The 20483-nt window shown below is 38.8% G+C and overlaps 1 protein-coding gene across 11 annotated transcripts in view; it reads right to left on the reverse strand.

The window, feature by feature from the left end:
- Positions 1 to 20483, reverse strand: part of ZBTB46 (zinc finger and BTB domain containing 46) — a 109933-nt gene that overhangs the window by 34878 nt on the left and 54572 nt on the right. For all 11 annotated transcript variants that reach the window (XR_005222143.2, XM_043526588.1, XM_037877205.2 and 8 more), the window contains one exon: positions 5049 to 5330. Coding sequence is in view for 10 of the 11 variants with exons in the window: in XM_043526588.1 (XP_043382523.1) it covers positions 5049 to 5330 (282 nt within the window). In the remaining variant the exon portion in view is untranslated. The remainder of the gene's footprint in view (positions 1 to 5048; positions 5331 to 20483) is intronic.

Genomic DNA, 20483 nt, shown 5'->3' on the forward strand with positions numbered 1-20483 from the left:
TAATCATTTTTGTTGCCCTTCTCTGTACCTTTTCCAATTCTAATACATCTTCTTTGAGATACAGAGTAAAAAATATTTTCAATATTCAAATGAATCGGGGGGAAAAATTAGATTTATAGTATTACACTACTTTAGGTAATTGCACAATCACTGTCCACCTACACAAATATGAGATTAACTGGTGTTCTGATTAAATCTACAATACTGATGCAGATTGCCCTGTTTACATTGCAGCTCTGCATTGCGACTCTAGAGAACTTACATCAGGAGTCCAATTCAGGCTAAATGTAGTCTGAACTTTGACAAAGTAAGAAACAGTAGTTTAGCTTTCGTAATTCCCTTGCTAGTTTCCTTAGGAAGCTGTGCTTGGTATTGAATGTGAAGTAAACAGCTGCCCACTTATTAAAGCAACAGTGAGGGCTGATGGAATGGGCAACTTTTTGGAGAATAAGGGGAAACAATATGCCACTCCTGAAAATGGAAAGAAAACATATGCAGCATAAAATAGATACATAACAATAATTAATAACTACTTGTTTGTTTCCACCAATTGCAAGTATCAAATGAAGGTATATCATTGATATTCTGTACTATGCATGTAAGTAAGTAAACAGTATCTGAGTTTAGATTTTAATTCATTCTTGCTAATATAGTAAGAAATGGTAAGATTATTTTTTTCTTTAAATTCTTTCAAGGAAGCAAGACAATTTTCTTAATCAGAAATTAAAACTATCAATTGTCCTATGGTCAGCATTGTTCATGGAAAAATATGCATAGAAGATCTCACTGATAGCAACATGAAAATAGTATCCTCCATTTCCAAGAGCACAAACAGATTTAACAGGAAACTCCTGTAGAAAACTTAAATTGAAATGCCAAGATCATTATGACATGCTTAAAATGACATCAACTCTCCTCTAAATCTTGTAAGAAAACATCCCTGCCTACATGAATACCACTTGGGAAAATTGACCACTGTGTAAATGTATTCCTTTAACTTTTAGTGAAAGTATAAATTATTGGCTTCAAAGAGTATCTAAAAATAAAATATTAATTGGTTAGCCCAAGAAAAAAGGGCCTTTTGTACCATGCAATCTGTTGTATAACACGCTTCATAGGAATTGCTTCTATAAACAAACAGAGAGAGTAAACAGGAAGAGCCAAACAGACATATGGAGAACTTTATAACAGACTAATCTGAAAACATGAAAGGAGTCAATTTTTTTTAAAATGAGAGTTGACTTCAATCACCAGAAAACTGAAAACGTAACTGACTTTTTAAACTATGGAATATATGGATAAAGTAATTGGATCAATTTATTTCTTACAGCATTACCTGAATGACAAGAAATGAATATCAATTTTTTTTTTTTTTTATTACTTTTATTTTTAAGCTGATTTGAATTGGTTAAGTTTACAAGTACCGCATTACCTTCTGCTCCGTTGTTTTAAACACAATATATTAATATCCACTGTAACAAGAATCATCTTGTATTCCCATTGTCCATTAGCAGAATATTAAGGATTTCATGCCTCTCTTTCAGTGTCATCATTACAAAAGGTACAATGCTTGTACATCCTTTAAAATTAATGTTCATTTACACAGAACTTTTTACTTTGTTTTGTTAGCTTAATGTTTACAACACAGAACCACAGTAAAGTTGACATGAAGCTAAGCCTTTTAGTAATCAGCAGTTCCCTTTACTCACCAAGCAAAGATTTCCCAGGTTTAAAATCCATTAGAAAAATCAGCAAAGGTATGATGAGCACCTTTATGTATTCTTAATTAGCTTCTTACAACAGTATAAACTATGCCAGAGAAAAACTAAAAAAACCCCTGTGTTTCTACAGCAACCAGGGGTGCAACCAGAATTTTCCTCAGGAGGGAGCCCGAGAGATGCATTTGTGTGTATGTGTCTCCCCCACCCCCCCGGCATTGCCATGACCTCTTCCCGCTTTCCTCCCAATGGCCAGGGGGGCGGGGGGAACCCTGGGCGCCCTGATTCCCTCCCCTCATTGCATCCCTAACAGTGACAGAGTTATACTCTCTTAGAAAGCTCATGAGTATTTCAAACAAAGAAAATACACTCTTACAACCTATTCCTCCTTACCTCAACCTTACTCAGAAAAAGGACAGCAATTTTAGGTCATCTTCTTACACTACTATTTTCTGGGTCAAAAAGACAACTGAATCAACAGATGATTAAGATCCAACACGCTTTCTTTCTTTCTTTTTTTTTTAAAGCTTCAGGGTGAAAACCATTTAGAAATGCTTGGTGTAAGTACACGTCATTTTCAGATTTGATAAAATAGAAAACAAAACTACAATAAATAACATGTCTGGGTTTTTTTTTTTTAAAAGAACTTTGTTCACTGCTTTTATTTTTTTTTCTTCTTTTTTTTCTTTTAAGTACCAAGGATTTAAATGACAAAATCCTCAACTCATGGGTTTGAGAAAGAAAGTAAAGAACTGAAATAATGGGAGGGGAAAAAAATCCAAAAATCTACTACTAACCTAAACTGCATGTTCTGAATGTCTTAGCAGTGCCCTAATCACTTGATACATTATAATTTATGAGTTTAATACTAAACACGAATTTAAAAACAAGCTATCACTTATGGTTTTTTAACAAATACAACACAATATAAAGTTTAATGAGAAATTTTAGTGTATAGAGGTAAATATCATTAAAGAATTAACATTAAAAAGATACTCAGATTGAATGGACCATTATAAAACAAGTACACTCAAAATTATGACAGCAGCTCCTAGTGATATATTAACATAAACAGCAAGGAGCCTAATAAAATATAAAGAGAAGGTTCCCCTCCCCCCTCCGCCCCAATTCCCTGCTTCAGTCAGCTGTAAAATGAGTCTCCCCAAGCTTTTGGGCGCAGTTGTGGCAAGAAGTATAGACCAATTATCTTTTTCTCTTAACTCCAGAAGACATTCATTTTACTTGCATAAAGACCAAGTAATTAGGGCCTATGTGGGTGAATTTCATGCGCTGGTGAAAGCGTAAGGATGTGAAATCAAGTACCTGCCAATCTAGGGCCAAGATGAGGGGCTGCAGTGTGGCATCCTCTCAGAGCTGTTTCTCTTGCCCAAGAAGGCAGAAACTGCTTCATCATGCTATTACTCCTAGAAGCAGTGGCCATGACACATTATCTCTGTAACACTGATCCCAGGTTCCCCCCTGGACCTGCCCTATTTCTAGCCTCCACCCACCTGTAGGCCTGGTGAGGAGACCCTTTCTACAGAATGCAAGGAGGGCAAAAACTCCCCTGTGCAAACACTCTGCCTACAGGTTCCTCCACACAGTTGCAGCAAGAGTTTAAATAGTACAAAGGGTCATGTGCTGCTTCATTGCAATGGGGCCATTTGCACTCTAGGAGCAGCCTGAAGAACAGAATATTCTACTTATTTACTTAGAGATATTACCAAAGGAAAGAAACTACCCTAGCAATTTAAAAAAAAAAAAAAAAAGGCAAAACATCACTCCCAAAACAAAAACGAACGAAACACACAACCCCAAGTTGCAAAAAGATTACTCCTTCCAATCTCCCATAGTTTTTTCACTTTTAAAAAATCAGACTAATGTCAACAAAAAATTCAATTATTTTCATTTTGGGAGTGAGAAGGAACATTAAGATTTGCCATTACATTATTTTTAATTGCATTGCCACTGCACTGTAATTCATCATGCAGTTCAGGTGATTGTTAGCTTAAAGGTGACCTAAACATTTCCAGCTTCAAAAATAAAAATAAATAAAAATCAAATATGTGCTAAATGTTCTTTTCACTTTGTTTATTTGGGTCATTCACTGCCTTAATGATGATCTCCCCCCCGTTTCTGGAAGTCTGAAGTGCATATACACCGCTAATGGCCATCTTCGCTTTGTACGGCCAGTGTTCTGCTCCCCCACTACTGAAAATACCATCTCAATATAGCATATATGGTTGTTATTTCTATTTTCTTCAGCCCACTGCAGTTTTCTTAGTTGTATACCCCACAGAATCTAAAACACTTTACAAAAGACTTATGCATAGAAGAAACTATAGATCTATCTTACAATACAGGCATGCATATATACTCAAGTTCAATTAATGTTGTGTACACATAACCAGTAGAGCATAACCTGAAGCAACCAGGAAATCATCCTATGAACTACGTGTCCGCATGCTTCAGACTTGAAGTATGTATGTTTTAAGTTATGAATACACAGAATGATCACTTTTATCCTGAAGAAGAGCTCTGTGTAAGCTCAAAAACTTGTCTCTTTCACCAACAAAAGTTGGTACTCACCTACCTTGTCTCTAGCATCCAGGGACCAACATGGATACAGCAACACTGTAAACACTTCCACCCTGATTATTTGGAGATATCTAGCAAATGTGCAAGTGACTACTTACAAGATGCTATCATGAATTTTCCTTCCTTCCTCAATTCCAAATATTTAGTCCTAAAAAATTCCCAAAACAAACAAGTATCCCTCTTTGTGCACAAGAATAGTGAAAGTCAGTATGGCTATAGAAACTATATTTGTTCATTATCAAATGCAGAAAATCCAAAGGAAGAAGCAAAAAAAGGATTAGGCTTGTTGGGTTTACAAACATGACTACAACTCTCATTTTATTTTTAAAATTTACTGGAGTGGCAGTTCCTTCCCACCTGGCTTTATGATTGATTCATTTTTGATCCAAATCCTACACAGCATCCCTTCTTTAACTGAAAAAGTCAAATATTCCATATTCTCTAAATATGTAAAGCCATGCTAGTGATTTGTCAATAAGCACAAAGTACAAAATCAATGTAATAATATCTCCCTAATACCTTTTGTATTTCCAACATTGGTATTAGAGTTATGCTGCATAACACTACAGACGACAGGATTCCAAACCTGGTGGGATGTGCATTTATACAGAAGTTTAACCTAGATACAAATAGTAAAGGAGCAATACATCTAGAGTGCCCTGAATTTCCTCCTTTTCCCCTAATTAGGTTTTAAATTAATCTTTAAGCAAAAATATAAAAGTATAAACTTACGAGATAAAGAATGTGTGCCTTTGGGTAAGTACTCGAATAGCAGAGAACTGTCCTCTCCCAGCATGTCAGCTTTCAGAGATAACAAGCTGTTCTTACTCATGAGGGCTGCGCGCAGGTTAGCAACTGTCGCAGCCTGAAGTGCATCATCCTTCTCTGGGGTAAGAGGCTGAGATAGGTAGCTAACATCACCTCCTATGAGTGCTTCATCAACATTTGCGTAAAGGTCTGATCTCTCCAGTCGGCTATCCGAATTACTGGGTTCTGTCACTGTCACATCAGCACCTATGTAAATAAAAACACCATTAGAGAAACATACAAAGTATTCAAACTTTCAAGGTGAGATATCTACAACAGGTGCATTTCTAATCTTAGGACTAAACAGCTAGGCACCAATAGTACATAGGGAAAGGACCTATGTTTTTGCTCTCATAAGTAGATGGTACAGAATTCTGGTTTGTCTCAACTTTTATTGTCCATTACGTATTTTAAATTAAAACAGTTACACATTTTTACTCAACCCAAAACATGCAACTCACATGCTTCTAATCTCCAGACTACACAAAGATTAAAACAAAAACTCTGTTAGCCTTTTCTGTTGCCAACCACTGAAGACTTATTCAAATACATGGTGAGAAACAAATTTAGTGCGAGTAACTCTTTCATCCCTTGAGAAAGCCTGAAGGTGAACAGCAATATTATATGACCCATAATCGTGAAACAGAAAGTGCGTATGCATTACAAGAGATACATCAGAACCAATTCAATTAAGGTTCACCACCAGATCCTACCAATTTGGGTTGCAGTCTTCACTGTTGTCCTATGAAGCAGGTGGTTACATCACAGGTACCACAAACAATGTAGATGGATAGGCAATATACGATAATCAATGTAACTCACGTGATTATACTGAGCAATTCATATTTTGTACTACAGCAAGAGTTTCACTGACCACGACAGTTAAGATTTTATTACAGCAAGCTAGTGCAGAAACAGTTTTCAGCCACTTTAAACTGTGGCTTTCCAGCTGACATTTTCCAGGCTTGGTCTTTCCCCCAGGATGAAGATTTTGGAAAATCTGAGCAACAGGTCTACTACAATTCCATGTGGACCCTGAGGTCATTCATATTAAAAGTACACCATAAACCACAGTTGCACAACATATATTATACATGAAGTTTAACGTGAGTACTAGTGAAAAACTTCTGACAAAACAGACCACCCGACATAGTTAATTGCCTCAGAAGTCAAAAATATAATGGACTATTACAACAATAAAATTAGTATAAGTACAGAAGAATGAAAAGAATGTTAGAAAATGATAATACTCATGTATGTAAAGTTGTAAATATTACATTTGCATGTTTTTTATTCTAATAAAAAATGACATCCATTCCTTTAGCCATCATAATTATTTAAAATATTCCACAAAGGAATAATCACCCAACAGAGTAACAGTGACCACACATAATAAAGTTAACTAGCCATCAATTCAAAATAGCCAAACATACCCAAACAAACCTAAAACCCAATCACACACACAATTTAGCCATTGCCAAAATCCTGAGCAAATGGATTGTTGGTGCAGCAGGTCCTAAAAATCAACAGATTAAGGCTATTTTGGAAAGCCAGCAGAACATCACTGAGAATGCCCCACCAAGGGGGCTCTGTATCTCTGCAGAGTGCATGTGTGGCTGCATCATATAGGCAGAGAAGCAGTTTTTTCAGTAGACAGGTCCCAAATGATTTATTACTTTATAGGTCAAAACCAAGTCTCTAAAAAATCACTCAAACCAATAGGCAGCCAAGGCAGATCAAAGTGCTGATGCTGTGTGCTCCCTTACAATATATACCACCTAACAGGTGAGTTGTAGCACCAGCTGCAGTTTTCATATGGATTTAATGTGTGGCCCCATGGAGAGCATATTATAATTTAGATAGCAATTTCCATCACTACATCTCAAAGTGCTTTACAAAGGAAGTCAATCATTATTCCCATTTTACAGATGGGGAAACTGAGCACAAAGGTGAAGTGGCTTGCCCAAGGTCACAGAGCAGGCGAATGGTAGAGCTAGGAACAGAATCCAGGTCTTGAGTCTCAGTCTACTGCTCTATCCACTAGATCACACTGCTCTTCATTACCATAATGTAATTTTGAGGTGACAATGCCACAGATAACAGCAACAAGGTCCAAATCAGAGAGAAAAGGTTGCAATCTCCTGTCTGGCAACAGACCAAAAAACGACATATTGGTCATTGCTGTAATATGGAGTGTCTAAAAGCCACTGCGTTTTAAATGATGGTCTACAACCATTCCAAAATTAAGAAACTAAGGACAGATGATTACTGTGACACTCTACACCCCAGGGGAGCACACTGTAACCCTCATATTCCTCATTTGTATATAATTTTGATATTAAATACAAAGTATGCCTTGTAAGGTATCATGGGAAAGGTTATGATCTGCTGAAACCCACTGTTCCATCTAAATATACATCATTAATGCATATGAAGTTATGAGAATTGTGTTGTATGATTGTCACTAAAATATGCTATGGGTTTGGGAATCGCCCAGATATTAGCTCCCCCAAAGACAATAACCAGGGAGATCAACACCTGCCTGGGCTTTGGTTAACAACTATCAACAGCCATTGTCCAGCAAGGGAGCTACAAAGCAATGACTCACTTGCACAAGGCCACACGGGGGAATTGCTCAACCTTGCCTGGGGACTCAGCAGTGACCATGAGACAAGCCTAGATTTGTTTTCTCCAAGCACATGGGACTAGGGGTATAAAACAGAACAGAGTGGCCCCATGCTGGGCCTTTTTTCCTCACCCCCCCCCCCAGGCTGCAAGCAACAAGGACACTGAGAAGACAGAAGATTTCAACACAGGAGACTGGCCCACATTTAAGGGACAAACCTGTACATTAAGGACTGTAAGATAAAATGGGGTGAGAACACTGCTTGATCTAAATACTGCCTAGTGTGATAAAGGTTAAGGTTTAGACTGCATGCTTATATTATATTTTATTTTGGTAACCACTCTGCCTTTTTGCCTATCACTTATAATCACTTAAATCTATCTTTTGTAATCAATAAACTTGTTTTACTGTTTATCTTTACCAATGAGTTTGCTTGAAGTGCTTGGTAAATCTGCTCAAGTTACAAAGACTCGTGTATGTCCACTTTCCATTGATGAAGTGGGGAAACAATTAATAAACTTGCATTGCTCAAGAAAGGGTCTTGAGCAGTGAAGACGGTATATGCCTGAGGTACAAGGCTGGGAGCTGGGGGGATTTGGCTCTGATGCTTTTCTCTGTGTGATTCATGAATGGCTCTGGGAGTATTCATGCAATTTAGCTGGGTGTGGGGCTCCATATTGTTTTAGCCATTGTTTTCAGCTACCCGCTGGCTGGGCTGTCAGTGGCGTGTTTACCTCCTAGTTTACCTCGGCCCGACTCAGTGACAACAGACGGACCATAGCTATATCAGAGTGGTATCCGCGAGAACAGAAACGGCCACGTGGTCGGCCTCCAAAGAGGTGGGATGATTTCCTAACAAGGAGATATGGACAAGCATGGCGAAGGATGGCCAGAGTGAGAGAAGATTGGAAGACATGTTGTGATTGGCTCAGTCTCAACTGATGAAGGACCGACAGTCTATGCAGTGGGGCTCCACATGCAGTTGTACTAAGTGGTAACAGCACCTGCAGGGGTTTGCTGCTTGCCCCTAGTAAGGCATTGTGAGAGAGAACCCAGAATAGGGAGTAAAGGGGGCACAGCGGTTCCACAGTCCCAGGCTGCATCCCAGGGATCCCGTCACAAATACCTTCAGCCAAAGGGGCTTATGTTATTTCTCCATATCATCCTAAACTGGACATCCTACAATTTAGCACCACCTGAGGTTTGCCTAGTTTGAAATTTAACTCACCTGCCCTCCTCCACGACCTAATCTCAACCTGACTAAAACTGGCTAAAAGTGTTCAACAGCATTGTTCAGAGAAGGGGTTCTCAGCCTTCTTCTTTCTGAGGCCCCGCCAACATGCTATAAAAACCTCCATGGCCCACTTATGCCACAACAATTGTTTTTCTGCATATAAAAGCCAGGACCAGCATTAGTGGGTAGCAAGCAGGGCAACTTCCTAGGGCCCCATGTCACAGACAGCCCTGTGAAGCTAATTTGCTCAGGCTTTAACTTCAGCCCTGGGTGGCAGGGCTCGGGGTCCCAGGCTACAGCCCCATGTGGCGGGGCTTCGGCTTTCTGTTATGGGCCCCAGAAAGTCTAATGCCATCCCTGCTTGGTAGATCCCCTGAAACCTGCTCACGGCCCCCTGGTTGAGACCCACTGGTCCAGAACACAAGTTGGCTTTCACCCTCATAAAAAATACTTAAAATACTGTACTCCATGCCATCACCTCACGAAAGCTTATGCTCAAATAAATGGGTTAGTCTCTAAGGTGCCACAAGTACTCCTTTTCTTTTTGCGAATACAGACTAACACTGCTGCTACTCTGAAACATGCCATCTTAGTGGCCTTCCTAATGGCCACACGAATAAGAGGGGTGAAAGAGGAAACTGCAATACCCTATACTTGAGAGCCCTATTTGAGGAACAATGTGATCATGAGACTAAGACTATCCCAATACATTTGCATAACAATAGCAGAATTAAGGTTAATCATATGGATATCTTGGCTTTTAAGTGCTTAACTATGCACTTGAAGTTTCTCTTAACAGTTTTTTGAACAGAAGTGTATTTGAAGTTAGTTATTTGTGATATGCTCTGATCTTACATCTGCCTCTCAGGGCACTTTAGATTCCTTATCATACTTTAGGTTTCAGAGTAGCAGCCGTGTTAGTCTGTATTCACAAAAAGAGAAAAGGAGTACTTGTGGTACCTTAGAGACTAACAAATTTATTTGAGCATAAGCTTTCGTGAGCTACAGCTCACTTCATCGGATGCTCAAGAAAGCTTATGCTCAAATAAATTTATTAGTCTCTAAGGTGCCACAAGTCCTCCTTTTCTTTTATCATACTTTGAGGTTTATTCTGCTAAACTGGATTGCATATATGATAATACAACAATAGCCTGGTGTTGTCCCATACTTAACATCTTCCACTTCCTTCAAAAATGAAACTATTCACTACTATGTAGTACTCAATCAACACTGTTGGAGATTTAGGGAAAATTAAACGATGGCAATGCAAGCTTTGCAACAAACATGACAGCAGTGTTTAGGTTCATCTATCAGACATATTCTCTCTCTGTCTGTCTCTTTAAAGCAGAACTATTTCTCATTATTCCCTCCCTCCCCATATTTTATTTCTGGAGAGTCAGCTCACCCGTTTTAAGAAAAAAAGAAAAGGAGGACTTGTGGCACCTTAGAAACTAACAAATTTATTTGAGCATAAGCTTTTGTGAGCTACAGCTCACTTTATCAGATGCATCCGATGAAGTGAGCTGTAGCTCACGAAAGCTTATGCTCAAATAAATTTGTCATTCAACTGTCTTAGTTTCTTTTAGAAAAAAGTATTTTAAAAATTAGTTTTCTGAGTTTAAAATGTTAATACTTAGCCACATTTTTATTAGTGCTTATAACTAAAGGATAAAAACAATTGTAAAAACAGATTGTTTTAAAAAAACATTTGTCCCTTTAAACAAAATGATTCAAAATCATGCATTGCATGAAAAGATAAAGAAATGAAGAGAATTCTGGCTAACTAAAAAGGCAATTTAACAAACATCTTTAAACCTATTACTCCTATCAGCCATGTGTGTAGTGCATTTTGCATGAGGTGGCAAAGAATTCAGGCCTGAAAGGATGTTTGACAACAATCACTGTTGCCAAAAATTGGGCAGTAAAACATTTCCGGTTTTCTCACTTCTTTTCCATAGCCTATTACAGATGCTGACTGACAGTTTCCAGAATGTGTTGCTGCATGCTGCACACAAACACTAATTGCTAAAACAAAGACAGATTAATTGTAACCACAACAAAATATTGCATCTGATAAAGTGAGCTGTAGCTCACGAAAGCTTATGCTCAAATAAATTTGTTAGTCTCTAAGGTGCCACAAGTACTCCTTTTCTTTTTGTGGATACAGACTAACACGTCTGTTACTCTGAAACCTAACAAAATATTAAGTATTCGTCAAAAGCCAAGATTAGAGGCAGCCAATGAAATAGTACCTTTGGGGCTTCCAGTATTTATAGTTGAAATGACCTAATCAAATACACATTAAGGCAAAATAACTAATCACACTCACGTAATTACTAAAAAAAAAATACAAAATAAAAATACAAAACCAGAAACCCCAAACGCACAAAGTCCCCCTTAACTGAGCTTCCAAAACCCCTCTCAAATCTGATGTAACAGCTCTTCTAATTTGCTAGCCAAGAATCATATGAACCTAAAGTATCCATCGCTGCCCAATTAACTTAGGCAGCGGTGGGCAACTTACGGCAGGTCCAGTCTGCTGCTGCATTTCATCTAGCCTGTGGCCAGATGCCCTGGGCCTTGGTGCCCCCCCGCGGGGCTGGAGCCACGAGCACTAGCTCACCCAGCTGTGGGGGGAAGCTGAGGTTGCCAGGCCGTTAAAAGTACGGTTGGCTCCGCACAGCTCCCAGAATGTCCCTGCGGCCCCTAGGAGCAGGGACCATTAGGGAAGCTTCACGCGTTGCCCCCGCCCCCAGTGCCAGCTCTGAAGCTCCCACTGGCTGGGAACTATGACCAGTGGGAGCTGTGGGGGTGGTGCCTGGGGGTAGTGCCTGCGGGCAGTGCACACAGCCCCCTGGTCCCTCTGCCAAGGGGCCGGACATGGTGGCCACTTCTGGGAGCAGCATGGAGCTAGGAGCCTGCCTTAGCCCCACTGCGCTGCCGTAAGCACCTGCACCCCAAACCTCCTGCCCCAGGTCAGAACCCCCTCCCACACCCTAACTCCCTCCCAGACTCTGCACCCCCACCCCCTGCCCCCTCCTGTACCCAAACTCCCTCCTGGAGCCTGCACCCCAAACCTCTTCCCACATCCCAATCCCTCTGCCCCAACCCAGAGCCTGCTCCTGCACTCCAAACTGCTTGGCCCCAGCTCTACCCAAGCCCACATCCCCAGCTGGAGCCCTCACCCCTTCCTCCTGCACCCAACCCCTTGCCCCAGCCTGTAGTCCCCTCCCAAACCTTGAACCCCTCATTTCTGGCTCCACCCCAGAGCCTAGGGGAAGCCACAAGCCTCCACATCCCATGTGGGGCTGGAGCTGCAAACACCAGCTTGCCCCACTGCGGGACAAAGCCCCGAGCCTCTGCAACCCGCCTTCTTCCCCCCTCCCCCACAGGGCTGTGTGTGGCCCTCAACTGATTTTTTTTCTGTGGGTCAGTGGCCTATATAGAAAAAAGGTTCCCCACCCCTGAACTAAGGAGTTCATCAGGGCCCTTCAAATTCAAGTCAATCAAGTTCCAGTAAATGCTTTTTTTTTTTTTTTTTTAATTATCCAAGGAGACGAGGAATGTAATAAGCCTTAATTCACCGAACGTTTATGGTATGTGTATGCTGCACATGAAGGTGTGACTAAACATACCACGCTAGCTTTTATCTAGCTAGTACTGTTGATTAGTAATGTAGATGTGGCAACAAGAACTTTAGCACAGGCTAACAACCTGACTACAAGCCATCAAGAAACCTGGGTACATACCTGGGTTAGTAGCTTGAGTTGCCACGTCTTCACGATTATGGTTATGCATGCATGCTAATTAAACCTAGCACGGATATGCCTACTCATGCTACACTCACACCTTCACTTATAACATAGACATACTCTAAATGAGAGCTTAAATGACATTTTCTTGCCAAAGAGGCATTTCCCTGCATCTTTTTGCATCATTCACAGGAAACCCTGTTAGCGCCAGCAAATTAAATATGGAATTAAAATGCTGTTCTGAAAAACTGAGCTCATTAGTATCTGCTAATAATTCTCCCACAATTATTCCATTGCCCCACCCTTGTTTCCAGACACTGACGCTTTCAGAAAATCTTTATTAGGAAATTCAGTCTGCTCAAAGACTTGCTTTAAAAAAAAAAAAAAAAAAGAGCTTCCGTTTAACAGTTTCTGCTATAATGTAGGTCATACATTCCTGAAACTCTGAAAGTGTTTAACTGGGAAAAATCCTTATTTACACATGAAGCCCAATTACATGCATCTTGTTACAGAGAGACCACACATTCTAGCTGACTAATGCATGACACATACACTTCATCCCTAACTATGCTCACCACGGTAAGCATTAGCACAATTCTAGAAACAACAGTGTTTAAGCAGTTTGACAGAGTGGCTGGAGTAGCAGTTTCCTAAACCAACACAGACAAAGCCTCTGCACATAAATTTCTACTTGGATAGAGGTAAACTGGACACTTTTTTTGCTGAGGAGCACAAGTGACAAGAAACCAGTTTTTTGTTCTTTGGTAGGTATAGAAGATTGTTAGCTTTTATGACTGCTGCTGCATGCAGAGTGGATGTTTTTAGAGAACTATCCACAATGACTCCAAGATCTCTGAGAATTAGCAGCTAATTTAGACCCCAGACTTTTATATATTTTGTTGGTACTATGTTTTCCAATATGCATTACTCTGCATTTATCAACATTGAAGTTCATCTGCCATTTTGTTGCCCAGTCACCCAGTTTTATAAGATCCCTTTGTAACTCTTCACAGTCATCTTTCGATTTAACGGTCTTGAGATACAGAGTCCTAGGGTACTGTATCTCAGCAGTATGCCACTGCTGTAACAAGGGTTTTATTTGAAAATACTACTAAACTGGAAATTCCTACAAAGCTTAGGGAGGTCAGAAAATTAAAACAAAAAAGATGGAGAAGTTACAAATACAAACACAAATTAAACAGTCAAAACAGAAAAACATAAGGCAATCTTCTTCGTTGGGAAAATAATCCAAAACTGTTATGTGAGTGACATACTTGGAAAGTATGAATGCAGCAAACTACATAAAACTATAATAAAAACATACCAGCCCTGGCAAAATAACCATTTATCTGCTCTTTACACATGATGATTGATTATAACTGAAAAAAACCCTGTATTTTATTCACCTGCCATAAAGCTTACTTGCCTAAGTCAAGAAGAATTTTTCAAAGTTGGCTAAAACATACCTAGGGATGTGGCAGAAGTTTGTAGGCAGCTAGATATTAATTTGTTCTGTGATGTGTGACAATTTTAGGTTGTACATCCAGAAAGATCATATATTAGGAAAATAATCCTTCTATATTGCATTGTTTACACTAGGAAATGAACCAGTCACTGACATTATGTGTCAGCAATGGGGGTAATTAAACTAGCACTGAAAATAGACTACAAATGTAGACAGAACAAAAAACCCACATTCATCGCTGTGTCATAAACAGTGGTTGAGCACCGCTTGGTGCAAAGTTCAGCTACTATTTCTGAAACGGTTATGACACATTTGGTTCTGTTGTTGGTTACTAATTTGGAAGTCCATGTCTGAGGTCAGACTGTTTACCAACTCCAGGTAAATCACAGAATGATAGGAATGTTGGGCTGGAAAAGATCTTAAGAGATCTCTAGTCCATCTCCCACACTGAAGCAGAATTACATATACCTAAGCAATCCCTGACAGATGATTGTCTAACTTGTTCTTTAAAACTTCCAGTGACAGGATTCCACAGCCTCCAAAGGTAACCTATTCCAGGGGTTAACTAGCCTCATAATTAGAAAGCTTTTTCTAATATCTAACCTAAACCTCCCTTGCTACAAACTAAGCCAATTACTTCTTGTCCTACCCTTGGTGGACATGGAGAACAACTGATCACCGTCCTCTTTACAACAATCTTTTCTGAAGAGTTGTGTCACATCCATGTGATTCAAGATGCCATACCACTGAGATCTCAGAATCTTTTGAGTGTATTATGTGAAAGTATACCACAAGAACAATACATGTTGTAGTGACTATTAGGTTACGATTCTCAGTATAGTTGTTTCAAGTATCTTCTAGCTGTTCTTTCAGCATTCCATCCAAGTAGACCTGAGCTCTCTGGACTGAGCTATGTCTACAAGGGCTGTAATATAATGTTTCAAAGGAGCAAGCTTACACTTTGAATAACTTCCTAGAAAACCTAGTGTCACTACTGAATCCTTTTCCACAGAGATATTTGATCAGCTAATCTCCAGCTAGAACGCACAACTCTCATTCTGTGTAGCTATATAGTTATCTTGAACACTTAGCACATGACATTTTCTTGATTAACGGTAGCATGAAAGAAGCAAAAGCCACATGTCAGAACACATTTCTCAGGTGTCACATCAGGTCAGACTGAGGACACTACTGGGATTTGGTACCTCAAGAAATGTAGCTGATGCAAAATGGGGTATGGATTTGATAATCACTAAGGCTGTGTCTACACTGCCACTTTCAGCGCTAAAACTTTAGTTGTTCAGGGGTCTGCAAAAACACACCCCTGAGTGACAAAAGTTTAGCGCTTAAAAGCACCTGTATAGACAGTGCTCCCAGAGATAAAGCTACCACCCCCTGTTCGGGGTGGTTATTTTTGAATCGCCGGGAGAGCTCTCCTGCGGCGAAAAAGCGTGACTACACTGCCCACGTCACAGTGCTGCCATGGCTGCGCTGCTGCAGCGTGCTGTAATGTGGGCAGTGCTGACATACCCTAAACCTCTCTCTATGCTCTGCAGAAGTCCCGCCACCAAACTGAGGGTTTAGAGCCATAATGGAATGGCACTGAAATGCAGCTTATCCCTTTGATTTGAAAGGCAAGGAGCTCAAGTACCACTTCAAAACTCTCAAGTTGATAATTTGGGACCCAATGCAAAAGATTCTACATTAAAAGAGGATGATTCCAATGGAGGAAGTCTAAATACAGTCACTAACCTTTTAAGAATTTCTTTGCTTCCATGTTAACTGAAGAATCAGTCTAATGGGAAGCTATGGAGGATGACAGGTATAACTTAACATAAGCCTCCTGGGACCTGATAGCTTGAGTGACATCTGTGAGCAGACAGTAATGCATTTATGGCAATCATGCTACTCTGAAAGAAGACAGGTAGTGCTCATGTCTGTCAATGATTGACATCAAGATGACCCTTGGGTTAGAGCATGTAGCTGTTGGGTTGCTTCAAGTCTTCGGACATCTTACGATAATTGCAATTACTAAAATATACAGGTTTAGAGACCCTTAAAAAAGCAAATACCAAATATCACACTCATTTTTAAAGGATCAGAAACTGAGCATTAAACACTGCAGACCACACATGAGACACAAATTTATTTAAAACATTTTGCTCTAAAAAAGTAGCAACTTGACCTTGACATGCATTTCTCACTCAAACCATATAAAAAGTCATTACTCCCCCCCCTTCTTTGTTTTATAATCACTGCCTCATACTTGAATTAGAAAACTATATTATTGATGCTCCATGCAAAAATTAAAAAAAATTTTTTTTAAAAGGTTTATTTTTTTTTTAATATTTCTGGACCATATACAAAAGAATGCTATAGGATCACATTCTACTGCTCATTCTGGCTAAATACATTAAACAGCAAGAAAGTTATGTTGGCTGGACTGCAATAATTTCAGGATATTTTTTAGTTTAGTTATCCTTCTCAGTAGTCATCCACCAAACCTATGTCATGTAACCAATGAACCAAAAACTGTTCTGTCCTTGATTCAAATTTACTGCTGCAATAAGGAGAAGAGCAAGTCCATGAACTATGTTACAATGCTGATAGAAGTTGACACAGATAAATGAAAAATTTAATTAAAACTGTGGGAGCGGTACCAGAGAACTGAGCATTTAAAACCCACCTCCATCAACTAAAATGTATTATCATGGACAATTATTTACAGGACAGTCAGATTTAATAAGCTTTTTAGATAAGGCTCTATTTATAAAAAGACTGTACCGTCCAGAAAAATATGAAGTATTACCCCTTGAAGTTTAAAGTGAAGAATTAAAACAAAAGTAAGATGTGACAGTGACACTCTACAAATATTAGAACAAAAAACAAGAGCGATACATAATTCCAATCTTCAAGAGCTTGAAAAATGCACTTGACGCTTTTAAAATAACTAAGCCTATTAGCCTGGATGAAAATTACTTGTGCCACCACCCCATAGACAAGGATCATATGCCCAAAGAAACAGCTCCTGCAATTTAAAGGTTGAATACAAATTGTGTACTGTAATTAACTAACTTCTTATTCCATTTCAGACATTTTAAAAAAATCCAACTCTTGCTTTTGTTATACATTTATCCTGTTGTGGCTTCACTCCACTTTTTGTTTTTCTTTCCTATCATTGTTCATGGTATATCAATATCAAGTTATATTCAGCACCTGTTTCTTCTTTTCCTTCTCTCATTACACCAATTTCTCTCTTCCCTACACTGTGTTCTTTAATTCCTCCTAAACATTTTTCTATCACACTTTTATTCCCCCCCCCCTTTTTTTAATTTGTTCCATCAATTACTTCCCCTCTCCCTCCTGAATATTGGGTTTCTGGAAAATATTCAAGCTCGGTTTACTAGGAACTAGCTAAAGGGAGTTTGATCTCTCTCCCATAAGTCCCTCCTTGGCTAACAGAATGAGAAAGAATAACTGTTTCCCCATCTCAGTCTTCAGAGACTCCTGGATGATAAGACTGAAGACAAAACTCCAACGGAAGCTGAAGCTAGACAAATTCAGGCTGGAAATAAGGCATAAATTTTTAACAGTGAGGATAATTAACCATTGGAACAATTGATCAAGGGCTGTGCTGAATTCTCCAACACCGACCATTTTTAAATCAATATTGGATATTGTTCTAAAAGATATGTTCTAGGAATTATTTTGGGGATGTTCTATGGCCTGTGTAATGCAGGTCAGACTAGATGATCATAATGGTCCCTTCTAATCTTGGACACTATAAATCTATGAATAAATTACCTGATCATTTTCTCTGCCTGATTTTCGGGTTCCTAAGTCAGTAGTGCTTCAGCTGTTACACACAATTTTAGGAGCCGCAGCAGAACAAAAGCACCCATCACCTTGGCAATTTTATTGCTGCCCTTAGGGTTCTGATAAGTAACAAAAACTGAAATGACTTTGGTCACTTTCATTCTGCTGAGGCTTGACAAAGCTATAAGCAACACCAAAGGCACTGGAACTGTCTGCAGACTCAAGATGGAACTGCATCACTTAATACTGTGTTCATGTTTAGAAGGTATTCTTCAGCATAAGAGCTAGAAACTACATTTCTTTTAAATTAAAGCTTCGATTCTCCAGAAGCTGGATGCTAATCACACAAGTAAATGGATTTATCAACTCCTATCTATGTATCACATGCATTTGTAAAGCAGCCACTACCATAATATCTGGACATCTAATAAAGATATTGATAAGAACCTTCAATAACTGATTGTGAACGGACAACTAATCCCACTTCTCCTAATAAAGGAAGAGCATCTTATAAAATGTGTAATGTGTAGGTTGTGGTGGGAGGGAGGCAAGGAATTTTGATTTTGTGGGTGTACCTCTGAACCATACAAAACAAATGGTGAAAATAGCTTTTCGTTCAGAAATTGCCAGAGTCAATATTTCTATGGTATCATATTCTCTTCAAATGTCTTTTTTCTAGGTACAATGTTTTAGAAAAGTATAAGAAAGTCTAATGCACAAGATGACAGGAGCGTATGATCTAATCAGTGGAAACTAATTGTAATTATATGTGCAGTTTTATATAAAGAGTCTAGATGAGTACCTAGCACACAGTAGGTACTATTGGAAATAAATATTTGGCACAGCAACAAAACAGGCATCTGATTTGTACTTTAAAGTTAATTTCTAATCTAGATATTTACCATTTAAAATCCATTTTTACATTTAAGAGTTAAAACTGAGTTATTCATAAACGTTGCTGTGCGCTGCAACATTGGATAGAGTATCTTCCCTACATCTGTATGTGATCCACAGGTAACATATCAAATAGCATATCATACCCTGGGGGGGAGGGGGAAATCCACAGGTGGGTCGATATTTCTTAAAAGTATCCTAGAAACACTATCAATAATATTTAGCTTGGCATTTTACATGTAAGTCACATTTATAAATTACTGTTGTGTTGTGTATTTGTAACCCAAAACTAAATATGTAACCTTCCAGTGCTAAGGGGACATTAACTTTACAAGCATGCATTGCAACTGCCACAATTGCTTGCATCCACCCACGTTCAGAACAAAATAAACCAAGCTTTTATATTTATTGTGTTCTAGTGGACCCTGGCCTTCTACTTCATAAGAAGTGCAGGAGCTCAGGTTTGCACACCGGGGAAATAAGTATTAGAAATGCTGCCAGTGCCATATCAAAGATATAAACACAAACCCTCCTCTAAGCGAACATTTTAAAACAAGATTGAAGCAAATTATTGTTTAAAATGGGGCTGCTAAAAGCACATTATCTCCAGACAAGTTTAAATGGTCAGAGTAGACATGGAATATTTTAGTTACCATCATATATATTCTCTGGTGCTTTATATCTGGTAGAATAAGAGACCTATAGACAACTTTAGGCAAATAAAGCCTACAGAGCTTTAAAGAAAAAGGTGGGAACTTTAAATAAATGGAAGGTACTGAAACACTAAGTTATAATTCACTGTATATATAAAAATCATGCATTTATATACCACTCCCCTCCCCGCCCCAAAGACCCAAGCTACTTTAGAGTTATAGAGCATTATTAAGATGGGGCCCATATGCACATTCTAGAGTAAATAAATAAGAGTTAAATATAAACTTAAGTATTAAAACAGTGGTTGACAAAAAAGTTATGTCAGAAAACAACTTGGACAGTCTATAACTCTGTTTTATCATCAATAAAAAAAAATCTAAAGCACACAGCTGAATAAAAGAGAAGGAAAAAAAAAAAAGGATTCCACAATAAAAAAAGGTCCAATATCCAAAAGACATTTTCTTTCAAATACTTTCCCTAATATAATACTATGATAACGGTACATCTTATTAAGTTCCATACCTAGTATTTATGGCCAGCCTATTGTTGCTGGAAAGTCAAGCAAGTTCTAAAATATTTCGGCCCCAAGTCTGTGAACACATACATGCTTAATATTTTGCAAGTGAAGTCAACCAATGGGATTGATGTTAGGGGGATTTGTAAAACACAACATTTTTTACACTGTTACATGTTCTTTATAAAACGTATTCTTACCATTTTATTGCATGTTCTCTAAAATAGACAAGTCTAGAGGAATACTAGAGAACTTAGATTGTAAATACTAGTTGAAAGACAGGAAATATTAACAGATGACATTGGATCGATACTTAGAGTACAAGCCTTACTGTATCTTGATAAATTCATCTAATGTTGGGGTTTTCTGATATGTAAGCCAATTTACAGAAAGGGACATGTCCTT

This window comes from Chelonia mydas, chromosome 13 (genome assembly GCF_015237465.2).
Source record: "Chelonia mydas isolate rCheMyd1 chromosome 13, rCheMyd1.pri.v2, whole genome shotgun sequence".
Lineage (NCBI taxonomy): Eukaryota > Metazoa > Chordata > Testudines > Cheloniidae > Chelonia > Chelonia mydas.